Source organism: Poecilia reticulata, linkage group LG1 (assembly GCF_000633615.1).
Source record: "Poecilia reticulata strain Guanapo linkage group LG1, Guppy_female_1.0+MT, whole genome shotgun sequence".
Classification (NCBI taxonomy): Eukaryota; Metazoa; Chordata; class Actinopteri; order Cyprinodontiformes; family Poeciliidae; genus Poecilia; species Poecilia reticulata.
Genome location: NC_024331.1, coordinates 30061164 through 30079617, shown reverse-complemented (window position 1 = coordinate 30079617; position 18454 = coordinate 30061164). Strand labels below are relative to the sequence as shown.

Below are 18454 nucleotides of genomic sequence, written 5' to 3'. Positions count from 1 at the left end.
GAGTCTTATAGTCTCCTATGATAATATATAACTCTCATTTCGTAGTTATGTAATCCTGAACTATTTTATTAGGTAGTTCAGAACGGTTTTGAACAAAATTCTGTCCTGGATCTCAGAAATGTACCTGCCACATGTGGCTCAGAATCAGCCTTTTTTCACTGTCATGGAAAACCGTAGCTGTTGTCCTTCAGTGTGCTTTTGGGAGACTGGAAAAACCATTTCTGCAATGCAATCAACGCTGTGACGTCAAAGGACACACGTGCGATCTAAACAAACAAACAAAACCCGATTTTGTTTGTTTGCTTTCTCATTTGCATTACAAGTTTACTCAGACCGCGGTATACGGGGCATTGCAGGAGCAGCACTCATCTCCAGCCTCCGTCTACGCTCTGCCAGGTAAAACGTTTCCACCTCGACGTGGGCGCGCGCGAGCGTGCTTGCCACGCGCGCCCCCGCGCAGCCATACGTCACAGCGCTCGCTCCGCTTCTCGCGCGCTGGTTAAAAAGAAGGAGGAAACAGCACGAGAAAACATGTGAGCGCTCTGAGAGGACTTAGAGACAACTTTTATTTTCTCATGTTGTTTTGTGCCGTGCGTGCACAAGCTGGCGAGCCGTTCCCTGCAGGAATTTACCCTTTTAAAGGAACATCAGGCTCTTTTCTGTTGGGGATTTTGTTTGTGTGTGTGTGTGTTCTTGAGGATAAATTTTATTGGTCTCTTTTTTTATTTGGTTTCTAAATGTCAAGTTAAACCGTTTATTCTGAGGAAGGAGTTTGTTAATTTATTTTTAAACAACTTTCCTCATTGTGATAATTAAATTAAAGACAGTTTCATCTAGGAATAATAGTATAAAATACCTTTTTTTTTTAGCAGCTTCTGGTGTTTGGATAATACAACTAGATATACAAACTGTGCTGCAGGGGCACATTTGCATTTTTGAAAAAAGAGAAGTCCCCTTTTTCTTCTTTATTTTGTTTGTATATGTTTTTGAAACAATGAAGCACTTGCAATTCGTGCTCGTCCTGGCCATCGCGGTGAACGTGTGGGAATGTGGGGACGCAAAGTTCGGTGAGAGAGGAGAGTTGAGCCCCAGGAGGAGAAGATGCTACGACGGAAGCTTGCCCAAGCGTCTGAAGAAAAGGGAGCGAAAAGTGCTGCTTGACGGCAGCAGCAGCGGAGAAGTTTGCCACAGGTTGTACCCCCGTGTGTCCTGTTGTCCCACCAGGAGAGCCACCTATCAGATCCTGCACCGCGGGGATGCCCGGGTAGGTAGAAGAAGACGTTAGTATGATTTTTACTGGGGAAACACACTCAAACGCCTACAATCACTGTCGTTTCTATTATTAATGTAGGGAATGTGACGGGAATGTTACTAAAATAGTTTGTCCTCTTCGCTTATAACAAAACGTGTACATATTTAGTGCTTATTCTCCTTTTTGAAAGCAAAAGAACAACCGTCGTGTTTATTGTGCGTTTTGAACATGCTGGTGTAACGTTTATGTGTGTCCAATTCGCTTCTGCGTTACCATGGCAATCAATCGCCCCGATTCACGTTACATCTCGCTTCACAGTGAGCTAACCGTCCAGACGGAGCGCTTGCTAGCTAAGCTGTCGAACCCGCTTGCTCGTGAAAAAAGGTAGGAGTTTGTTTTGTGTGTTTTTTTTTAATTTTTTTAGTCTTTTAATAACCAGGAGCTCATAGACTTGTCACTTATGTCGCATGTTCTCGGTTGTTTTGAAGTGTTTTAAGATAAGTTTGGGTAGTTGACGTTCTTTTCATTTCGAACGTAAAAAAGAGAGAAAATCGTCACTCCAGCCGCAGCCTTTGGCTCACGTCAGCTTTGACCGTTAAAACGCGAATTAAAAACCCCTACAGGAGAGTCTGAATCGCTCTTGGGACGTGCACAAAACGCAACTGTATGCGCCAAACGGGCGACTCCTTTGGATTCTCATCGGGCCATTCTCATGTAAAAGTGCCCCTCGTATAATTCAGTGGCTGGGTGGTATCTCACTTTGTGCGATACAAAAAAGCACATATTGCATCATTTAATTTGCTCAAGTCATGCAAATAAGAGGTGGTGGTTGGGGTGGTGGGGGTTGGAGGGGGTGGCGGAGGTGGGGACTGAATAGGACGAACTCGACTTCTCCTCCTCCCCTACTACACTGCCCACACACGGAGCCTTTTCTGATTATAGCAAAAGAATAACAACAACACCATTGTGCTTGTTGGTTTCACTAATAGGAGAAGCTGGAAAACATCACTCTCTTCTCTCCCCCTCCCAGTAATCAGCCTTGTCCGGGTGTTAATGCCTTTGAGGGGGTGTGTATTCTCCAGTGTCTCCCCCTGCCAGCAAACTTACACCTATTCCCTGAGGGCAAGTGTTTTGTTTAAGCTTTAGTGCAGCCTTTGCTCCCCCATCTCTTATGGTTGACTGTGGACGAGCATTTTGAAACCCCAAAGACAAGTTTTCCTTTAAAAAAAAAATGTTTTTAGAGAAGCGGAAGTCATATTAAAGATGCCTGCCCAGTATGAGGATCAGATGATTTGATAACCTTGAGTACAGATATTACACCAACAAGATAGCATTTAAACACACACACACAGGGGAAAAAAAGCAAAAATACATACCTGAATCGATTTTTTATTTCTATGCTTCCACTATAACTTGACTTCTTTATTATCATGTCATTCATTGTCTGTTTGAGACATATACTTAACCAAATAGTGCTATGTCGTTTTTGAAGGGCAAATTGAGAACAATATATTCTCAATTTTCTAAGTAGGCAGGCTGTCTGTTTGGGTGGAGGTTACTCCTAGCTAGTTTCCATTAAGCGGAAACTAAAGGTGTCGCTCCTTTAGTTTCCACTTATTGCCTCTCTATACTTTGCGCAACAGAAAATATTTCAAAACAGCTGAATTTTTGTTAGTTGTAAGTGAGAGAAAAGCCCACCACAGTTTTTTTTTGTCTGGTGACTGACTCACTCTTTTGTGACACTTCCTTAGCATATAATTTAAAGTACTTAAAACCTTTGGAACAGTATGCTGTGAAATTTTACGTGATTTTTAGAACATAACCTTTTAAAACATTGGAACTGGTGGCCCACCCAGGCCTATATTTGTGCTCTGTTAGTTTTTTTTTCTTCTTCTTTTTGGAGTAAAAGCAGGAAGTTCCAGCATTATGCATAAGCCAGGCTGAAAGTGTGTTGCAGATTGGCTCTGGGTTGTGGGCTTGTTGAGTACCAGCCGCAGACTAAAAACAAAACATGCAATTTTCATGGTAGTGAGCATGAAAGCAGTTTTCCTTTACAAAAACCAGAAGCATCCTTTTGCTTATATCGGTGAGCAGAAAGCAGGTGAAGGAAGCAGGTGCATCTTCACATTTGTGACGATTGCAACTCCCCATTGCAACTCCCCGTTCTCCGAGCATGGCTTTCTTCTACCAAGTACCCAAAAAGTTGTCACTTAGTGCAAATTGTCAATATTTAGATAAGGGTTTTGGGGATGACTCTTTCTCAGCCCAAGTCTGTCAGTGCTACACAGAAACTATTTCCTTTATTGCTTTAAACTCTTGAAGAAAGATCAAGAAAGTTCTGTTGACGGTGACTAGACTAGAAATTTGCAAAACAGACTTCAGTTAGATGTTGATGATGGTGTTTTCATATGCAAGATTAGTCTCATCAATTCTTATCATAGTTTAAAGTGGGACATCATCTAAAACTGAAAGATGTTGAAAGTTGTTCTGGATGTCTTTTAAAAGGACCAATTCTTTCAAAAGTATACAAATAATAAGTAAGTCCCAATTTGTTTGAGGGATATTTTGATCCTTATTATGACGTAATATTACTATATTTTGATTGAAATTACTCTATTCAGTTCTGATCGTACAGGAGCATAGTGACAGTCTTGTTATGGCTGTTCTCCTACACAAATCTTGCAACTATGTAGGCATCTCTTTAAAATATATTGTAATGGACTCTGACAACCTGTGTGTTTAGGTTTTGGCCATTTTTAGCCCGCCTGTTATTTTCTTCCTCATTTTGAGAATTATGCCCCCGGAGATTCAGCAAAAACACAACAAACAAAGGGCCCACTTGTTCTGGTTTGGATGATGGCAACATTGGAGTCCATCCCAGCAACATATGGACACGGGGCATGGCTGAGAGCACACAAATGCTTCTCTCTGTGGACCTTGTGCCAGGCCATGGCACACAGAATCAATGGGCACTTTAGAGCAAGGGAGCAGGCATGCCCGCAACACTGGAAGGCATGAGAGCAGAGAGCGCCGTGACAGAGGAACATATCAGCTCGTTTTCAGAGTAAAAGAAAATTGACTTTGGATCTATTATATATAAAGTGTGATCCAGGTTGGCGTTTGTGAGCTGAAATGGAATAATAACATTTTGTGCTGTTCTGTTTTTGACCATCACACTGTCTGTTCCAGAAATACCTTTTTGTTTTTTTGTCCTTTATGGCGGCGTATTTTTGTACTGAAACATCAGGTTTTTGTCAAGGGCTCCACCACCTGTTGCACTAACCTAACTCCATGCAACTTAAAAGCAGAAAGTCTTTTACAGAGTTGCGGACTTGTTCTGCAACCCGAGTGCAAGGTGTCCATATGTTAGCCATGGGTCCCCTGCTTTAATTGACTTCGACAGACTGCTAATTTGTTGATACCAGAGTGGGAATGATGTGCCTGCCTATCTTGAAATTGGTGTTTACACATGGACCTCACACAGAGCAAAACACCACCAGCATGCTTGGCTGCCCCAACAGCGGAGCTTTTGACCTAAAACAGATTACATTGTGTTTTATTATAGCTAATTTGTTATGTAAATAATCCTGCTAATTTCTTTTGGATTAACTCCTTGTGTAGTTCTGCGTAATGACTGTAACTTAGAGTCTTTATTTTGTTTTTGTTGTTCTGAATACTGTCAGACGTGAAGATTGTAATTACTTTTTAACTGTCTGCAAACTTCAGTGAGCAGGCAGGGGATGAGATTATTTGGTCTGAATAGAAAATATTATTAGATTTGAAATTAAATGTTAAAAATCTTTGTGTTTTAAGCCTTAAAATTATATTTGCAGAACTTTGCAAAGACCTATTTTTAAAGAGTTTTTTTTCCATTACATTTTGTCAGGTAGAAGTTTCCATATTTTGACTGACAATGGGGTCAGAGATCACTTCCTTAACCAATAGACACCAGGTGCAGGTTGTTAGGATTCCATAAAAATTAAAAATCCAACCTTTAATGCAGGTTTCTCAGATTTGATGATTTTTATTTACACAACTCACTGATTCTTAACTACATCTTAGTACGAGTTAAAAGTTTATAAGTTGATTCTCAACCCCTTTAAGAAGGTGCTGGCTCTCTTTGTGTGTGGTCTCCAGATTTTCTCCACCAACAACACAGAATGTGGACATCTCCTGGAGGAGATCAAGTGTGCACGCTGCTCCCCCAATGCCCAGGTGTTGTTCCACTCCTTAGACATGGATCGGATGCCACACAGAGAGCCGGACCTGCCGCGGCTCTGCCAGGACTTCTGCCGGGAGTTCTATTACACCTGCAGGGGGCACATACCAGGTAATGAAACCCATAATAAAGGCAATGAATGCAGCTTTAATGTGTGCCTGTGTGGTCACCTAGCGATAACCACACAAACACATTCACATTTTTTGGGGCCCTGCCTGTTGTGTTGAGTAAAAATTCACAACAGGTCTTGTTTGTAACCGAGACTCTGCTCGCACATGTGGACCTTGCAAAGCCCCGGGTTTATGCAGAAAGTGGTGCGTCAGTAGTCTGGTCAGGGAATATTTATTTATCCAGCTCTTACCTCATCTGACCTCACCTCCATTCATAGCCGAGTCTGTCCTAAAACGTGTTCGCTGGTTTGCTTCTCGCTGTACTTACGAGGCGAGGATGAATCGATAAAAGTTTGATCAAAATTATTCACTAGAATTTCATTATGCAGACCAAGCATTCAATCAGTCTGATAGAGCTCATTTCATCCAGAGCACAGACATTCATACTCCATATAATGGTAAATCTTCTCTATTACTGTTACTGTGGAGAGATTCTGAGTTATTGTTATTGCAATGAACTTAAATTATTTATGCTTGCAGATCCCTAAAACATTAATGTTCACATGGAACATTGATACATATCAATATAGGTCATTGAAAATAACTGTTGTGTACTATTTAGCAGTACAATTGCACAACTTAATGTTAATAGGTTTTGTTAAAAAAAAAAAAAAAAAAAACTTCATTTATAAAATATAGTTACTTCTCTTTAGGTCAGTTGTTGTGAAACTTTTGTATACCAAGTATCACTTTTTGTAAACACTGAAATACTGACATAGCAACACTTCAGAGTTAGATAAGGAACCACCAGCAGCATAGCAGCAGTATGACATAAAATGTAAGCTGTTTTAAAACCAGAACTCTTTTAAACCTTGGCACACCTTGATACCAGGACCTGGCCTGTGTTTCTCCTGGGGAAATGTTTTGAGAAAGCATGTGAACCCTATTTTGTGGTGTAGACATCTCCTGTGTGCTTTGTTTCAGGTACAAACTGTCACTTAAAAAGCTACATCTCAGCTCCTCCGTTGCTGTTTTCTCTGAAGTTTCAACCGCACAGGATTCTAAACATAGCTGAAGCGATGGAGATGGCATCAAAACTCTTTGATGCATCGCATGTGGTTTGTCACATAGGAATTGTTTTTATGCCTGAAAGCACCTGCTCTTCAGAAGACTTTCTTTTGAAGAGAAGTAAGATCATAGTTCGCTGTGATTTCAGAGAACATGCCAAATATGATCAAACACTTTAGGCTGYGAGTCTCCTCAAACTGATTAGATCTGCAGGGACTTGAGAAGGCAGAACAGTTTCAAACACACATGTCGACAACATGGTAAGCTGTAAGTCAAACGTATAATTCATCCAAATAGATATCTGGTTGCATCAAACATGGTGCTTGTATATAAAGTGGAACACCAAAGCTACAGCCGAGAGTGGTGACAGCGACTTCACAGAAAACAAGAAGGCTGTGGAAGAAGAGCACTTGTTCTAAGTTACAGATTTCTTGCTTGAATACCGACAGACATATGGGCTCCAAGAGTCTCATCAAAAAAGCTGAAGACAGAAATGCTCTCTTCCTTTTTCTTTTCTTTTCTTTTTTGTTTTGTTTTTTTGCTTCTATGCTCCTTCTCGCTCGCCCCGCTCAGCCCACCACAGATCAGCATATGTGGTGACGAATGACACATTTATTTTTCTACAAAGCTTGTGTGTATGTAAAACTGCTGAAGTGCATCAAGATGTCAAGTGCTTTGGGTGGGCCACCCAGGTTGGCTTGGAAGATAACCAGATGGAAGTATAACTTTAGAGCCGGGGAGCCAGGAATACGGACACTGTCTCTCTGTTTCTCTTTGTCCTACACCTTTTCTTAGCTCAAACTCTCCTTTTTTTGTTCAAAATGCTGGTATTTTAAAATCTTTTTTTTTTTTAGATTTACCAACAGACAACAAGCAAAGTAGGAATTTCCTACAGTTGTGATGTTCAAACCAATGTTGCTTTGACTGGATCTTTTTAAGCACAACGGTTTTAAGTCGAACTAGAAGCCTTTGAAGCATTCTTCACCTATCATCCTGCTTCCTTAAAACTTGCTGCTGTCTCTTGATTAGGCAACGTACTCGGCCCCCCTAAAGATGTGACCTGCCTCGAGTCTTACTTCTGCCCCCACCTTTTCTATACTCCTCTCATATCTTCCTTCACTCATTCCCTCATCCTGGACCCAAGGTCCCCAACCAGCACGGTTAAGATAACTACAGAAACAAGCGTGTGGGTGGTATAACCAGAGCTCTGTGTGTGTTTGATCTTCATGTTATGTTTAGATGTTTGAGGGGATATCCTATCACCTCCAGTATTTGATGCGGTCAGTCGTTGCGGTGTGTGGCAGGAGAAGGAGATGAAAGGAGGGACTGGGAGAGTCCTGTTTGTGTTTTTATTGCTGGTGTATTTGCTCTCTTCTGTCCTCCACGGGATTAACAAGAGGAAACAATATTGTCAAGATTGTTGTTAGGTCTCAAAGTGCCTCAGAGACCCGCTGCACATTTTGCTTTCTTACGAGAATGGTGTTGTGACGGGGCTGGCTGGAGGTGTCGCGGAGCGATAACTACTGGTCACCTTCTGCCATCATTTTGGAACATCCCGTCTTTGTTTCACAAATTAGGTGTTGAGCATATCTCACCATGGGAACATCTTGTTTACTCTGAATGACAAGCCACATTGAACAGGCTGATTGTTTGAGTTCACATGCTGTTCTCCAGTGCTGCTCAGTAACGCAAAACAGCGAAAGCTTTATCAAAGTTAAACCAAGTTGCTGCATCTTCTTGTATTTGTTTATGTGGGGTATTCAAAGAATATGCAAAATCATTTGCAATAAAATCACTTTTCTATTTCCTGCCATTATGATGCTTCCAACACTCTGTGTCAGTCACTGACATTTTCACATCTGATAGTCTGATAGACTCAATTCAATTGGGAACCAAAACTCCTCATTTGTGGTGGCAATTCAGATTTGTTAAGATTAGGAATTTGCCGATACTGATTCCCAAAGCGATTGTTAACTGCACACCTGCAGTTGTGACCTGGTGGCCGGGTATGTCAGTCAGATATCTTTCACAGGAGAGCAAAAGAAGTCAGTGGCAGATTTTCACATCTTTCCTGAGTTAGATAAAGTCGCTTTCGCCGATCACAATCTCCCAAAATTAAGGAAATCAAATCTGATTTATCAGCGCCTTCTTAGTTTTATTGTTTGCGCAAAGATATATTTAACTTGACACATGCAGCTTCAAGCATCAACAACAACGTTTGAATTTGAAGCTGAAGTATTAGGGTTGAATGAATTGTTGATAATTCGGTTTGTAAAACATTCAGTTCCTGTTAATGTGTGCAGACAACATTTACAGAAAGATTTTTGTTTCTTATGACGTCTGTTTCAGCTGAACTTTACACTTCTTCTCCCTGACAGTTGGGGATATCCCTTCTTTCACTGTCAGCAACATTTTAAAGAGGGCAAAACACTTATTTATCAGGGAACCCTGATTAGTTAGATAAACAACATAATGTTCATGATCTAAAGTCTGGTTTTGTAAGGAGTGAGCATGTAATTCAGCTGTAATTTTAAAAAATGACTGCATTCAAGGTTGTTGCTGCTAAAAATCACAATAACGGGTTACAAAATTAGTTTTTCTTTGAGTTTTTTCTGTGATATTGCTTTGATCTGCACTGAGGTACTTGGGATTAGCTATGGACTTTCCTACTATATATGTAAAGACATGAATGAAGAGATTTTTCAGTTAGAAACTGTCTAGACAACAAGATTAGATTCATTTAAAAAAAAAAAATTTAGGCAACTGCACAAGGATATGATGTGAAGAATTAAAAATAACATGCATGGATGTCTCAGTTGGGAATTGAGTGTTTCTGCTCTGCTCAAAGTTAAACTGCTATCCTTTTCTCAGTTTCTGTTCACTCGCTCTTTACAGCCTCTTCGAACCAGAATTGATTCAACTAGATTCCTTTCCACAAATCCTTTTGAGGAAACTTTCCTCCTACTCTGTCCCTATGCAACTTTTGTTAGTTGTTATTTGTGCACAAAGCAAGACATCCATAAACATAACTCAGTTGCCTGAAACTTGTGTAAAAAGCTGTTTTAATTGTTCAGCATCAGCAGTAAGTGTCGCCTTGTATGTGCTGTGTTTGCTAGAGCTGTTCCAAGCTGATGTGGATGAGTTCTGTCAGTACTATGGGAGGAGAGGTGCCGGCTTGTGTTTTCCTGATTATCAACGAAGGCAACAGCTTGGGCAAGATTCCAACTACTTGGAAGATGAGAAAATAGAAGATATCAGCAGGTTTGTACTCTGACTTTCACCTTTTTCTGTTTTATGTGGTGCTTGAGTTACTGTTAGTAAGATGATCTGCTCTAGACGCTCAGGTTTCACTGGTACGAGTTCAAAGTTCAACATGTTTCAACTATGATTTAAGTAGGACTGAACAATAAATCAATAACAACATACATCGCAATATACATGTGGTCAATATCAGTTGATATGTTTGCGAGATATAAAAATCCAATTTTAATCCAACCAAGATTATTCTCAGAAATTTTTCAGAAAAAAATTAAAGTAAAACATATTTGACTTTAGGAAGTTTTCAGAGTTTCAAAAGTTTACAATTTTCAATTTGTTGAGCTCAGAAAATTTCCACACAAAAGATTGTGAGATTATCTGAAATATTTTTTTTCCAGAAAATGTTTGACTTTTTGATCTACAATAATTTTCAAATTTTTTTCTGGAAAATCTTTTAGATTAATCTCAATATTTCTGAGTTTTGTGGTGGGCAGATGCGATGATCTTGTAGGACTGATACTTTCCAGGAACCAGAGAGTGATCATTATGATGGTAATAGCTACCAGTTATTAGACACACATTATACAAATAAATGCAGCTGTAGTGGTCAAACTTTTGGGACTTTTGGAAAACTGACAATTCAACTCACCTTATTAATTCTTTCAATCTAGAGTATATACAACAAAAAGTGAAGCTGATCCTCTGTGTGCTGTTCCTGATTTTAAATACTGCAACCTAAAAGTCACCTCAGCTTCTTATGCCGCTATAATTGGATTATTGAGGGACACATCATTCCTTGACCTTTTGCCTTTTCCATGTTTCCCAGGAAACACAAACACAACTGCTACTGTCCTCAGGAGGTGTTGAGTGGTCTGAGGCAGCCGGTGGCTGTGGTGCACTGTGGCGATGGCTCTCAGCGGCTTTTTGTTGTGGAGAGAGAGGGAATTGTCAGGATACTCAACCATAACCTCGAAGTTATCAAGGAGCCCTTCTTGGATCTCCACAAGCTGGTGCAGAGCGGACTGAAGGTAGGAAAGTGTCTGCTTTTGTGAGATTTTTCTGCCAAACTGCAGGGTCTTAGACATGTTTTCATAGATTGTGTAAAGGACTTGTAAGTTACAAAGGATTAATATGGACTTCATACCAGAAAAATAAGGAGTTTATATTCATGATTGATGTTCAGTACCTTCAGTATCTTGGGAAAGTATTCATGAACATTTTCACGTTTTGTCACATTACAAACRTGCAAATGCGAACCAAAGCATCTGGTAAACTACAAGATCTGACCATTTGCTGTACCAAAATTCATGTAAAAACAGTGAAGCATGCAAGTTTGTTTAGAGGTATTAGTTTATTTATGTAGCAGCATTTCAAAGCACGTCATTTAAAAGCACTTTACCAAAATAAAGTAATTTCAATTCAACTCTAATGCAGATTATGGCCATAAAACAGTAAAGGTCAGACTTCATGAAATAAGCCTAATYTTTTGTCTTCTCCAGCTGTTGGTTCAGTGAGTTTTGCCCATAGAACAGTGATGCTTATATCATTGGAAAGAGCAGAGTTTGGGCTTTTAATTTGAAAGGTTGCTTATGTTGGTAGGACTGTGTTGCACTGTTGTTGCTGGGTGTTTGTCCAGAATGCATCTGTATTTTCATTTAGCTCCCTAGAGTTGGAATTGATTCTGTTGGTGGAAGTGCTGCTGCTCCTGGTACCGGAGACGCACCGGCTACACGGGTTAGGAAACTTGACTTCTACTCCTGACTTCATGCTGAGACAGGGGTAGAAGTCAGGCCTTTCAATTTCCCCGACTTAGTGGTTACATATTTGAAAAAGAAAATGAGATTATTTTTAGGGCAGTTACTGAATAACATGTTAGTGGAAATTAAAATATCCCAAACTGGCCATAAATTGCATGGATAAATATTTTCTTTCAAAATGTTTCCAGAAGAGCATGTCCTTGCAGAAATGTATTAAGCCATAACCCTGCAGAGTTGGAGAGAGGACCGTGAGATGATAATGGGGTTTCAGAGGGCAAGTGAACAAGTGTACCGTAACTTATACTAACTATCCATTATTGTCTCTGTTTTTTGCATCTGAAATAACATTTGAAAAGTTTGTTGTCTCATTTTGATACTAAACATATGTTCCAAAAACTATCTTTTCAAAATAATTTATTGTCAGTGTCTCAGCTTCAAAGAAACTTCAGGCCTCAGGATTACATTCTTGAAACATATTTTCCATCAATAATATTTGCGTAATCAGATTTTGAATTTGAAAAATGTCCAGAAATACTTCAGATTGCACAAGGAGATGGAATAGCAGGGATGTTTTCAGGGGCACACTCCCAGACAGGAAGTTTATCCAGCTTGCACGCCCCTTGCTCTTCCACTGACAAGACACTTTGTTTATAAGGAGTCAAACGTAGCACAGCATTTGAAAATGAAACTGCCCCCTGCGGGATGAACTTCCTGCACTTCTCAGCTCTCTTATCATCATTCAATCCAAACTGGCTGTGGATAAAGTGACTTATTATGACAATTAGATGTGGCTCAATCCTCTGCCGACCCCAGGAGTCCTATTCTGTGATGTTGGCTGCCGGAAGAAGACCCCGGCAACAAGTGATGGAGTGATCCAGAGAGGGTTGAGGTGTTTACTGGGAGCATCAACAGGATGGAGCTGCTTTTATACAGAGAGAGGAACGCAGACACTCAGGGGACGGGGCAGATAGCAGGTTATCTTCAGCCGCATGCACATGCTTTGATTGTAATGTTCTGTGTTTCCTGCTGCTTGTCCCCCCTCTCCCATACTTCATGGATCCCCCAGTGCCAATTAAGACAAACTGCACAGAAACAATAGCATGCTGGGCCTATATAGGCTTCCACCTTCGCTGTGGGTGTTCTCTTAGGACGAAGGCCCAATCATTCCATCCTTTGCCCCGACGCTTCCTCCAGCGTTATCACATCTGAGAAATACTCTGACCAACAGAATCTATTCCAGATAATTACATGTTGAATATGACGCATCAATGTCTGCATTAAAACAACCTGCATGAGGGCCTAATCACAGAGTTTAACCTAACACCAGGGAAATCCCCAACACGTCTTCTGTTGAATGCTACAAGCCACACCCCTTTTAGATGCCTGCACGATATGTCCTCTGATTGTGGTAAAGATGACGACATTTACATCACACAGGCTTTGGGGTTAAGCAGATATTATAGTGAAGAGTGGGGTTTGAATTAAGCCATAGTCTGGGGTCCGTAAACCTGTGAGTTTCAGACCTGTTGCAGTTTAGAAAAATAGACTTATGCAGAAAACATGGAAAAGAGTGACCAGTGTAAATCCCTAAAGCTTTGTCTGGAGAAATGTAGGATTTTGCAGAGAAAAGTGAATAGGAATGAACCACTTTGGCTACATACTGAGGAGGCAAATGCGATCCATATCTGACTTTTTTATGATATTCTGAATGCCCCAATTTTATCTTTTTACCCCCCAAAAATCTGATTCGTGCCACTTCCATATGTGGTAGTAAATTGGATAATCTGATAGTTTTCAAAGCGTCTGGAGCCAAAAACGATCATGCCGCATTTTATCCAACTTTTAAGTCATTGAGGTGAGACATGGGTCATAATTCTGCATCAGAAGAAGCCAGATGTGAGAAATCTGGACATAAATGGTAGAAACTTATAATTCTGAAGTGACTGTGTCGGTGAAGCTCAACACATCACATCCACACTTCTCCTTTTACCGACTACGCATCCAAACAGACTTCTCTACAGAATTTGCAGTCAATGGCCCATAAAAGGCTATCGCTATTAGTTGTGCTTTCCTTTTATTAGCTTCCTTCATCTTGTTTACCTCTGTAAACAGTAAGCTGCTGTGTGACGTCTGCATTCTGTTTGCGGACGTAAATCGTTCAAGTCTTTTTGCGGTTCCATTTAATTAGAACAATTCGACTAGAAATATGGTGTTTTTATTTCTATTATTTCTGTCTTCCGTCGACATCAAGGCTTTCTGTAATGCAGCGCTCACCAGCGCAATTTGTTTTTAAAGGCAGAATAAGCAGTAGTACTTGCTGGCTGTTTGCAACTTCAACATTATTTTCTTGGCTCTTGTATCCTGACCTAATGAAAAAGACACACACACACACACAGTGAAAGATAGACGGATCAGCAACATTTGAGCTGAAGACGTAAGACAGTTCCAGATGCTGAACACAACAGTAAATCAGAGCTATAAAACTTTATTTACCAATTGCTTCACAGTGGTTTCATTCTACAGTACAAATAAACACAGGCACACCTCAGCACACCTCCACCAGGGAGGTGCAGCCGACCAGATGTTGTATATGAGAGCGACTGTCTGTCGGCTAGACCTTTTCTAGTCAAAATGAGCAGATTATGAGTGGGAAACCAAACAGGTTTATTTTTGTTTATGAAATTGCATTAATATATCTGTCAGTGGCCAGGTTTCAGAACTCCTGTTTACGACTGTTAGTGTTGTGGCAAACCACACCAGTCGTCTCTTTGTACAGAAACGTAAATAAACAAATCGGTCATCAATACACAAAAATGAAAGTCATCATATTTGTTTCTACACACAAACTGTGAATGTCATACATTCATATACAGGAGCTCTGAAAAGGAGACAAGTCAGCGACTGCATTCAGTCATTACTGACATGTAGTTATTTGATTCTTTATTAAAGTTCCTGGTGTTTTAGTTCAGCTTATTAATACTGAATAACAGTATGCTAAATGGAATTGAAAGACTACAACCCTCAAGCACCAGTTTAATGGTATTTAAGTCCATGTCTTGTTCTCAGCCGATAACCAAAACTTCAACACAGACATCAAACTTTATTCAACTTAATATGTATAAGACAGCCAAGTAAATAATAAGCAGTTTTGAATTTATCCAGAAAATGTAATTTAGGGAAAGCTAGACGTTTTCAAAGTTAGCTAAGACACTAAAAGACAAAGTAGCTCCGCTATTAGCACATTAGCGGAAGTGTGCCTGCTACTACTAAAGAGCCATACTTAATGACTTAAATTCATTAAGTATGGTACTTATACTTAATGACTACAACAATCAAAAACACATGGATGAAAAACGTTTAGCAAAGACTAGCAACCAAGCTGCACAGGTTTTCCTATAACCAACAAAGTTCAGCTGGTCTGCAGCGTCTTGTCAGCATGAATAAATACTTTTGTCCAGTGCCAACAAAAGAGCCATAATCTTCACAAAACAATATAAGGCCACAAGCCCCAATTGTTACCTTACTAGAAGAGCAACAAGCCTCCAATTACACAATTCGATGAGCTCTCAGTTGTTATGACCTGACTTAAAGGTCACAAAAAAAAACCCACTGTTTAAATTCTGAAATATAATTATTTTTTCTAACCCAAGCTGAGGCAAAAAAAAAAAAAAAATCAAACTTCCTAATATGAAGTGTGAAATCAGTGAAAATAAAATAAAATGAACTCAGTGTTGTAATATGCAGTCAAAATAATCCATAAAGTAAAAGGCACCAGCAGCAGCAGCAGCAGCATACCGGTGGAGGAGGGCAGAGGCAGTCAGGGTTTAAATAACCGAAGGCCTTACCACGTCCTCAGGTGTCCCATATCAGTAATCAGTGTTGCATAGGAAAGATAAATGCCTAATCTAACCACAGGGTCCTGCGGGGGTCGTAACACACTGCCACAGGAAATACAAAAGACACATCTCATGTAAAACTACAACTAGGTGCAGGCGTTGCAGTGGTTCTTTATTTGTTCTGTGATACTTGGCAGTAAGTTCATTCTCCAACTGTCAGTTTGAGGTGTTTTTACACTCTTTGCACTGATCTTGTTAGGCGCAGTACGGCTTTTCAAATATCTGAACAGAATCTGATCTACTGCAGGTTTGGCAGCAGTTTGTGCTTAGTTCTAAGAAATCTCGGGGTGGTACTTTGTCTTCTTTTAATCAAGCTATCTCCTCAGACTGCTTTCGTATGCAGTGTTTGTTTCTTATGGCTCTGGTGCCAGTTCTGCTGTTCCTCTGCTGCTGAACGAGTCAGTCATTAGCAGGGGAGGTAATATTTCAGCCCAATAAACCTCTGTGTGTCCCGGTGGTCCCCCGTTTGGCTCATGATCTATGCCTCTTTGCTTCATTCCCTGTCACAAGTTTATTTTGGGAATGTGGGTCACTGCATATCCATTTCCATCATATGGATCTAACCTTTAGGTGAAGTTTGCACTTTTTCTTCCAATATTCACAATATCTGGCAAGCAGAACCATCTCTGCTTTGACTAACAGCCATCGGAATATTATAGTGCATCCACATCCATAAAGCACTTCAGGAATCTGACATTTATTGCCATTATTCATATTTTTTGGCGGAGGATCTATGACTTCTGCAGCGTCAAGGGTTTCAGCAACTTGCTCAATATTTCTCTCTAAAATGAGGCTGTGAAAACATCATCTAAATTATAACTTTAGTCTCTCTTGTTGATTACTGGAACTTAGAGTACCTTCTCGTTTGTAACAGTGGACATTTGGGCTGTTTCACTGTTGTGTGCTCTCATGGGTTTGTGACAAGCTAGACCTTTCCAAGCCACACCCAAACATATTTCTTTTCATTTATTCACAACAGCAAAAATAGATAACTGTACGCCTTTGAGTCCACAAAAAAAACTCACAAGTCAAGCAATTTTGAGCAACATCCTTATATGGTCACAACGTATAAACATTCATCACACCTCAGCTTCGTATTCTGTTGATTCTTTTGTGGACAGAAAAACAGGGAGCATATAGCAGAAAGAGGCTGACCCGGTTCACTTTGCCCGGGGAATGAAACGCTATAGCTGATTATTACGGCTAACTATGATGGGCAGACCACCAGGGTAGTGACAACCGATGTAACTGCCTCCAGGGTGAGACAAAGGTTTACATATTACACAAGCAATTTAGATGTTTTCTAAACATGTTGCCAAGACAGTGGGAGTTGGCAGCTCTCTGCTTGTTTAGGTTTCCTTTTTTTTTCATCCCTCCCCTTCTTTAACTCTCCCCCCCTCACATCCCCGCCTTTAATTTTCTATGGATTTTTGAGCGAATCAGGAAACAGAGGAGGATTGGGGAGCAAAAAGCACGGACTGAAGCACTCTGCTCTTTGTGTTCTCTATGAACTGTGAGTGAGCTAATAAATTCTTCCAGCCACTCAGCGTAGTATTCACAAATATCCCCCAAAGATTACACACACAAATCACTGCACAATGGAGGCCACCGGGAGGGACCGAGCGTCGCATAACCAGGCTGTAGGAAAGGCTCGGCAGTGCAGCTCTGCCCAGAGTCAAATGTTTTATAATGGCCTGTAATGGTATATTCAAGGGGCCTGGCGAAGGTGCGAAGCGGAACAACGCTGTGTAGGAAAAGAGAATGAGATAATAAGCAGAGCAGTGAAAGGGGAATGTGATGGACGAATATAAAAGAGGATTAGACAAGTTTGAAAAAAATAAAGGGGGGGAGTGGGGGGGAGAAAGGAGGGTGCGGGGTGTGTGGAGCTGGCATGTTAGTGATGATGAATATGACTGAGGGGGGTGATTCCAGCCCCGCACCATGGAGCAGAAGCCAAGCAGGGACATAATTAACTCCTGGATCTTTTGTGTTTCTCATCTGACTGCAGAGTGGTGATGAAAGGGGCCTGCTAAGCCTGGCATTCCACCCCAATTACAAGAAGAATGGCAAGCTCTACGTCTCCTACACCACCAACCAAGAGCGCTGGGCCATCGGACCGCACGACCACATTCTCCGTGTGGTTGAATACACCGTTTCAAGGTAATGGAGAAGTTTCTAATACATATATTCCCCTTTTGAAATATTTGTTTTTTACTGAAAATATTTGTTGTTTCAAAACATTGAGAGTGATCGTGTCAACTTCTTAGCATTTAAAGGTTAAAGTAACATTTTAATGTATCTGATAGATCAACACAATATAGTACAAATTTGTGAAGTGGAAGGAAAATTCTGTTTTATCTTCATAAAAGCTAAGTATTTGCTGAATAAGGAAATATTTCTCTTCCTGTGCATAATCTAATCTCAGGGTTTTGTTAGTAGGTATATCATATTAACACATTTTGTCCCAGAAATTATTGTATTAAACAATGGCATTGTTGTTTTGAGGCCATTTTCAACTAACACGATGGTAATGGCATAATGGTGCAAGTCCGCCCTCTCGAAGACTAATAAACTTTAATCTTGTACAGAGCACTCCGCACTTTAACTGGAAGACATTTTAAATACCCCAAATAAAACCCAGCAACCAAAAACAATAAATAAAAAGGAAATAAAGACCACACATAACCAAAACCCTACATAAAATAGAGTATGAAGTCTTGCTTCTCAAAACATATTAATCATCACAATGGAAATTATTGACCTCATTTTAATTTATCGTGTAGTAATTTCTTACTGCAACAGGCTTGCTTGTTAGAAAAGTATATGTAATAATTAACCTCGTAAAGACCAAGAAACAAAGCAGATAAGTGAGTGTAAGTGTGATGGAGGCATTT

At 40.3% G+C, this 18454-nt stretch overlaps 1 protein-coding gene across 2 annotated transcripts in view; it reads left to right on the top strand.

Annotated features, from left to right (window-relative positions):
• Positions 1-529: 529 nt before the first annotated feature.
• The window catches only part of hhip (hedgehog interacting protein), a 40265-nt gene continuing 22340 nt past the window's right edge, over positions 530-18454 (top strand). The window contains exons 1-5 of one of the 2 annotated variants that reach the window (XM_008420114.2): positions 530-1264; positions 5390-5582; positions 9766-9910; positions 10734-10935; positions 17569-17720. In XM_008420114.2, the coding sequence (XP_008418336.1) occupies positions 995-1264; positions 5390-5582; positions 9766-9910; positions 10734-10935; positions 17569-17720 (962 nt within the window). In that variant the 5' untranslated portion in view covers positions 530-994. Of the gene's footprint in view, positions 1265-1547; positions 1637-5389; positions 5583-9765; positions 9911-10733; positions 10936-17568; positions 17721-18454 lie in introns of those variants that run through there. The other variant, XM_008420124.1, reaches the window with a different exon arrangement.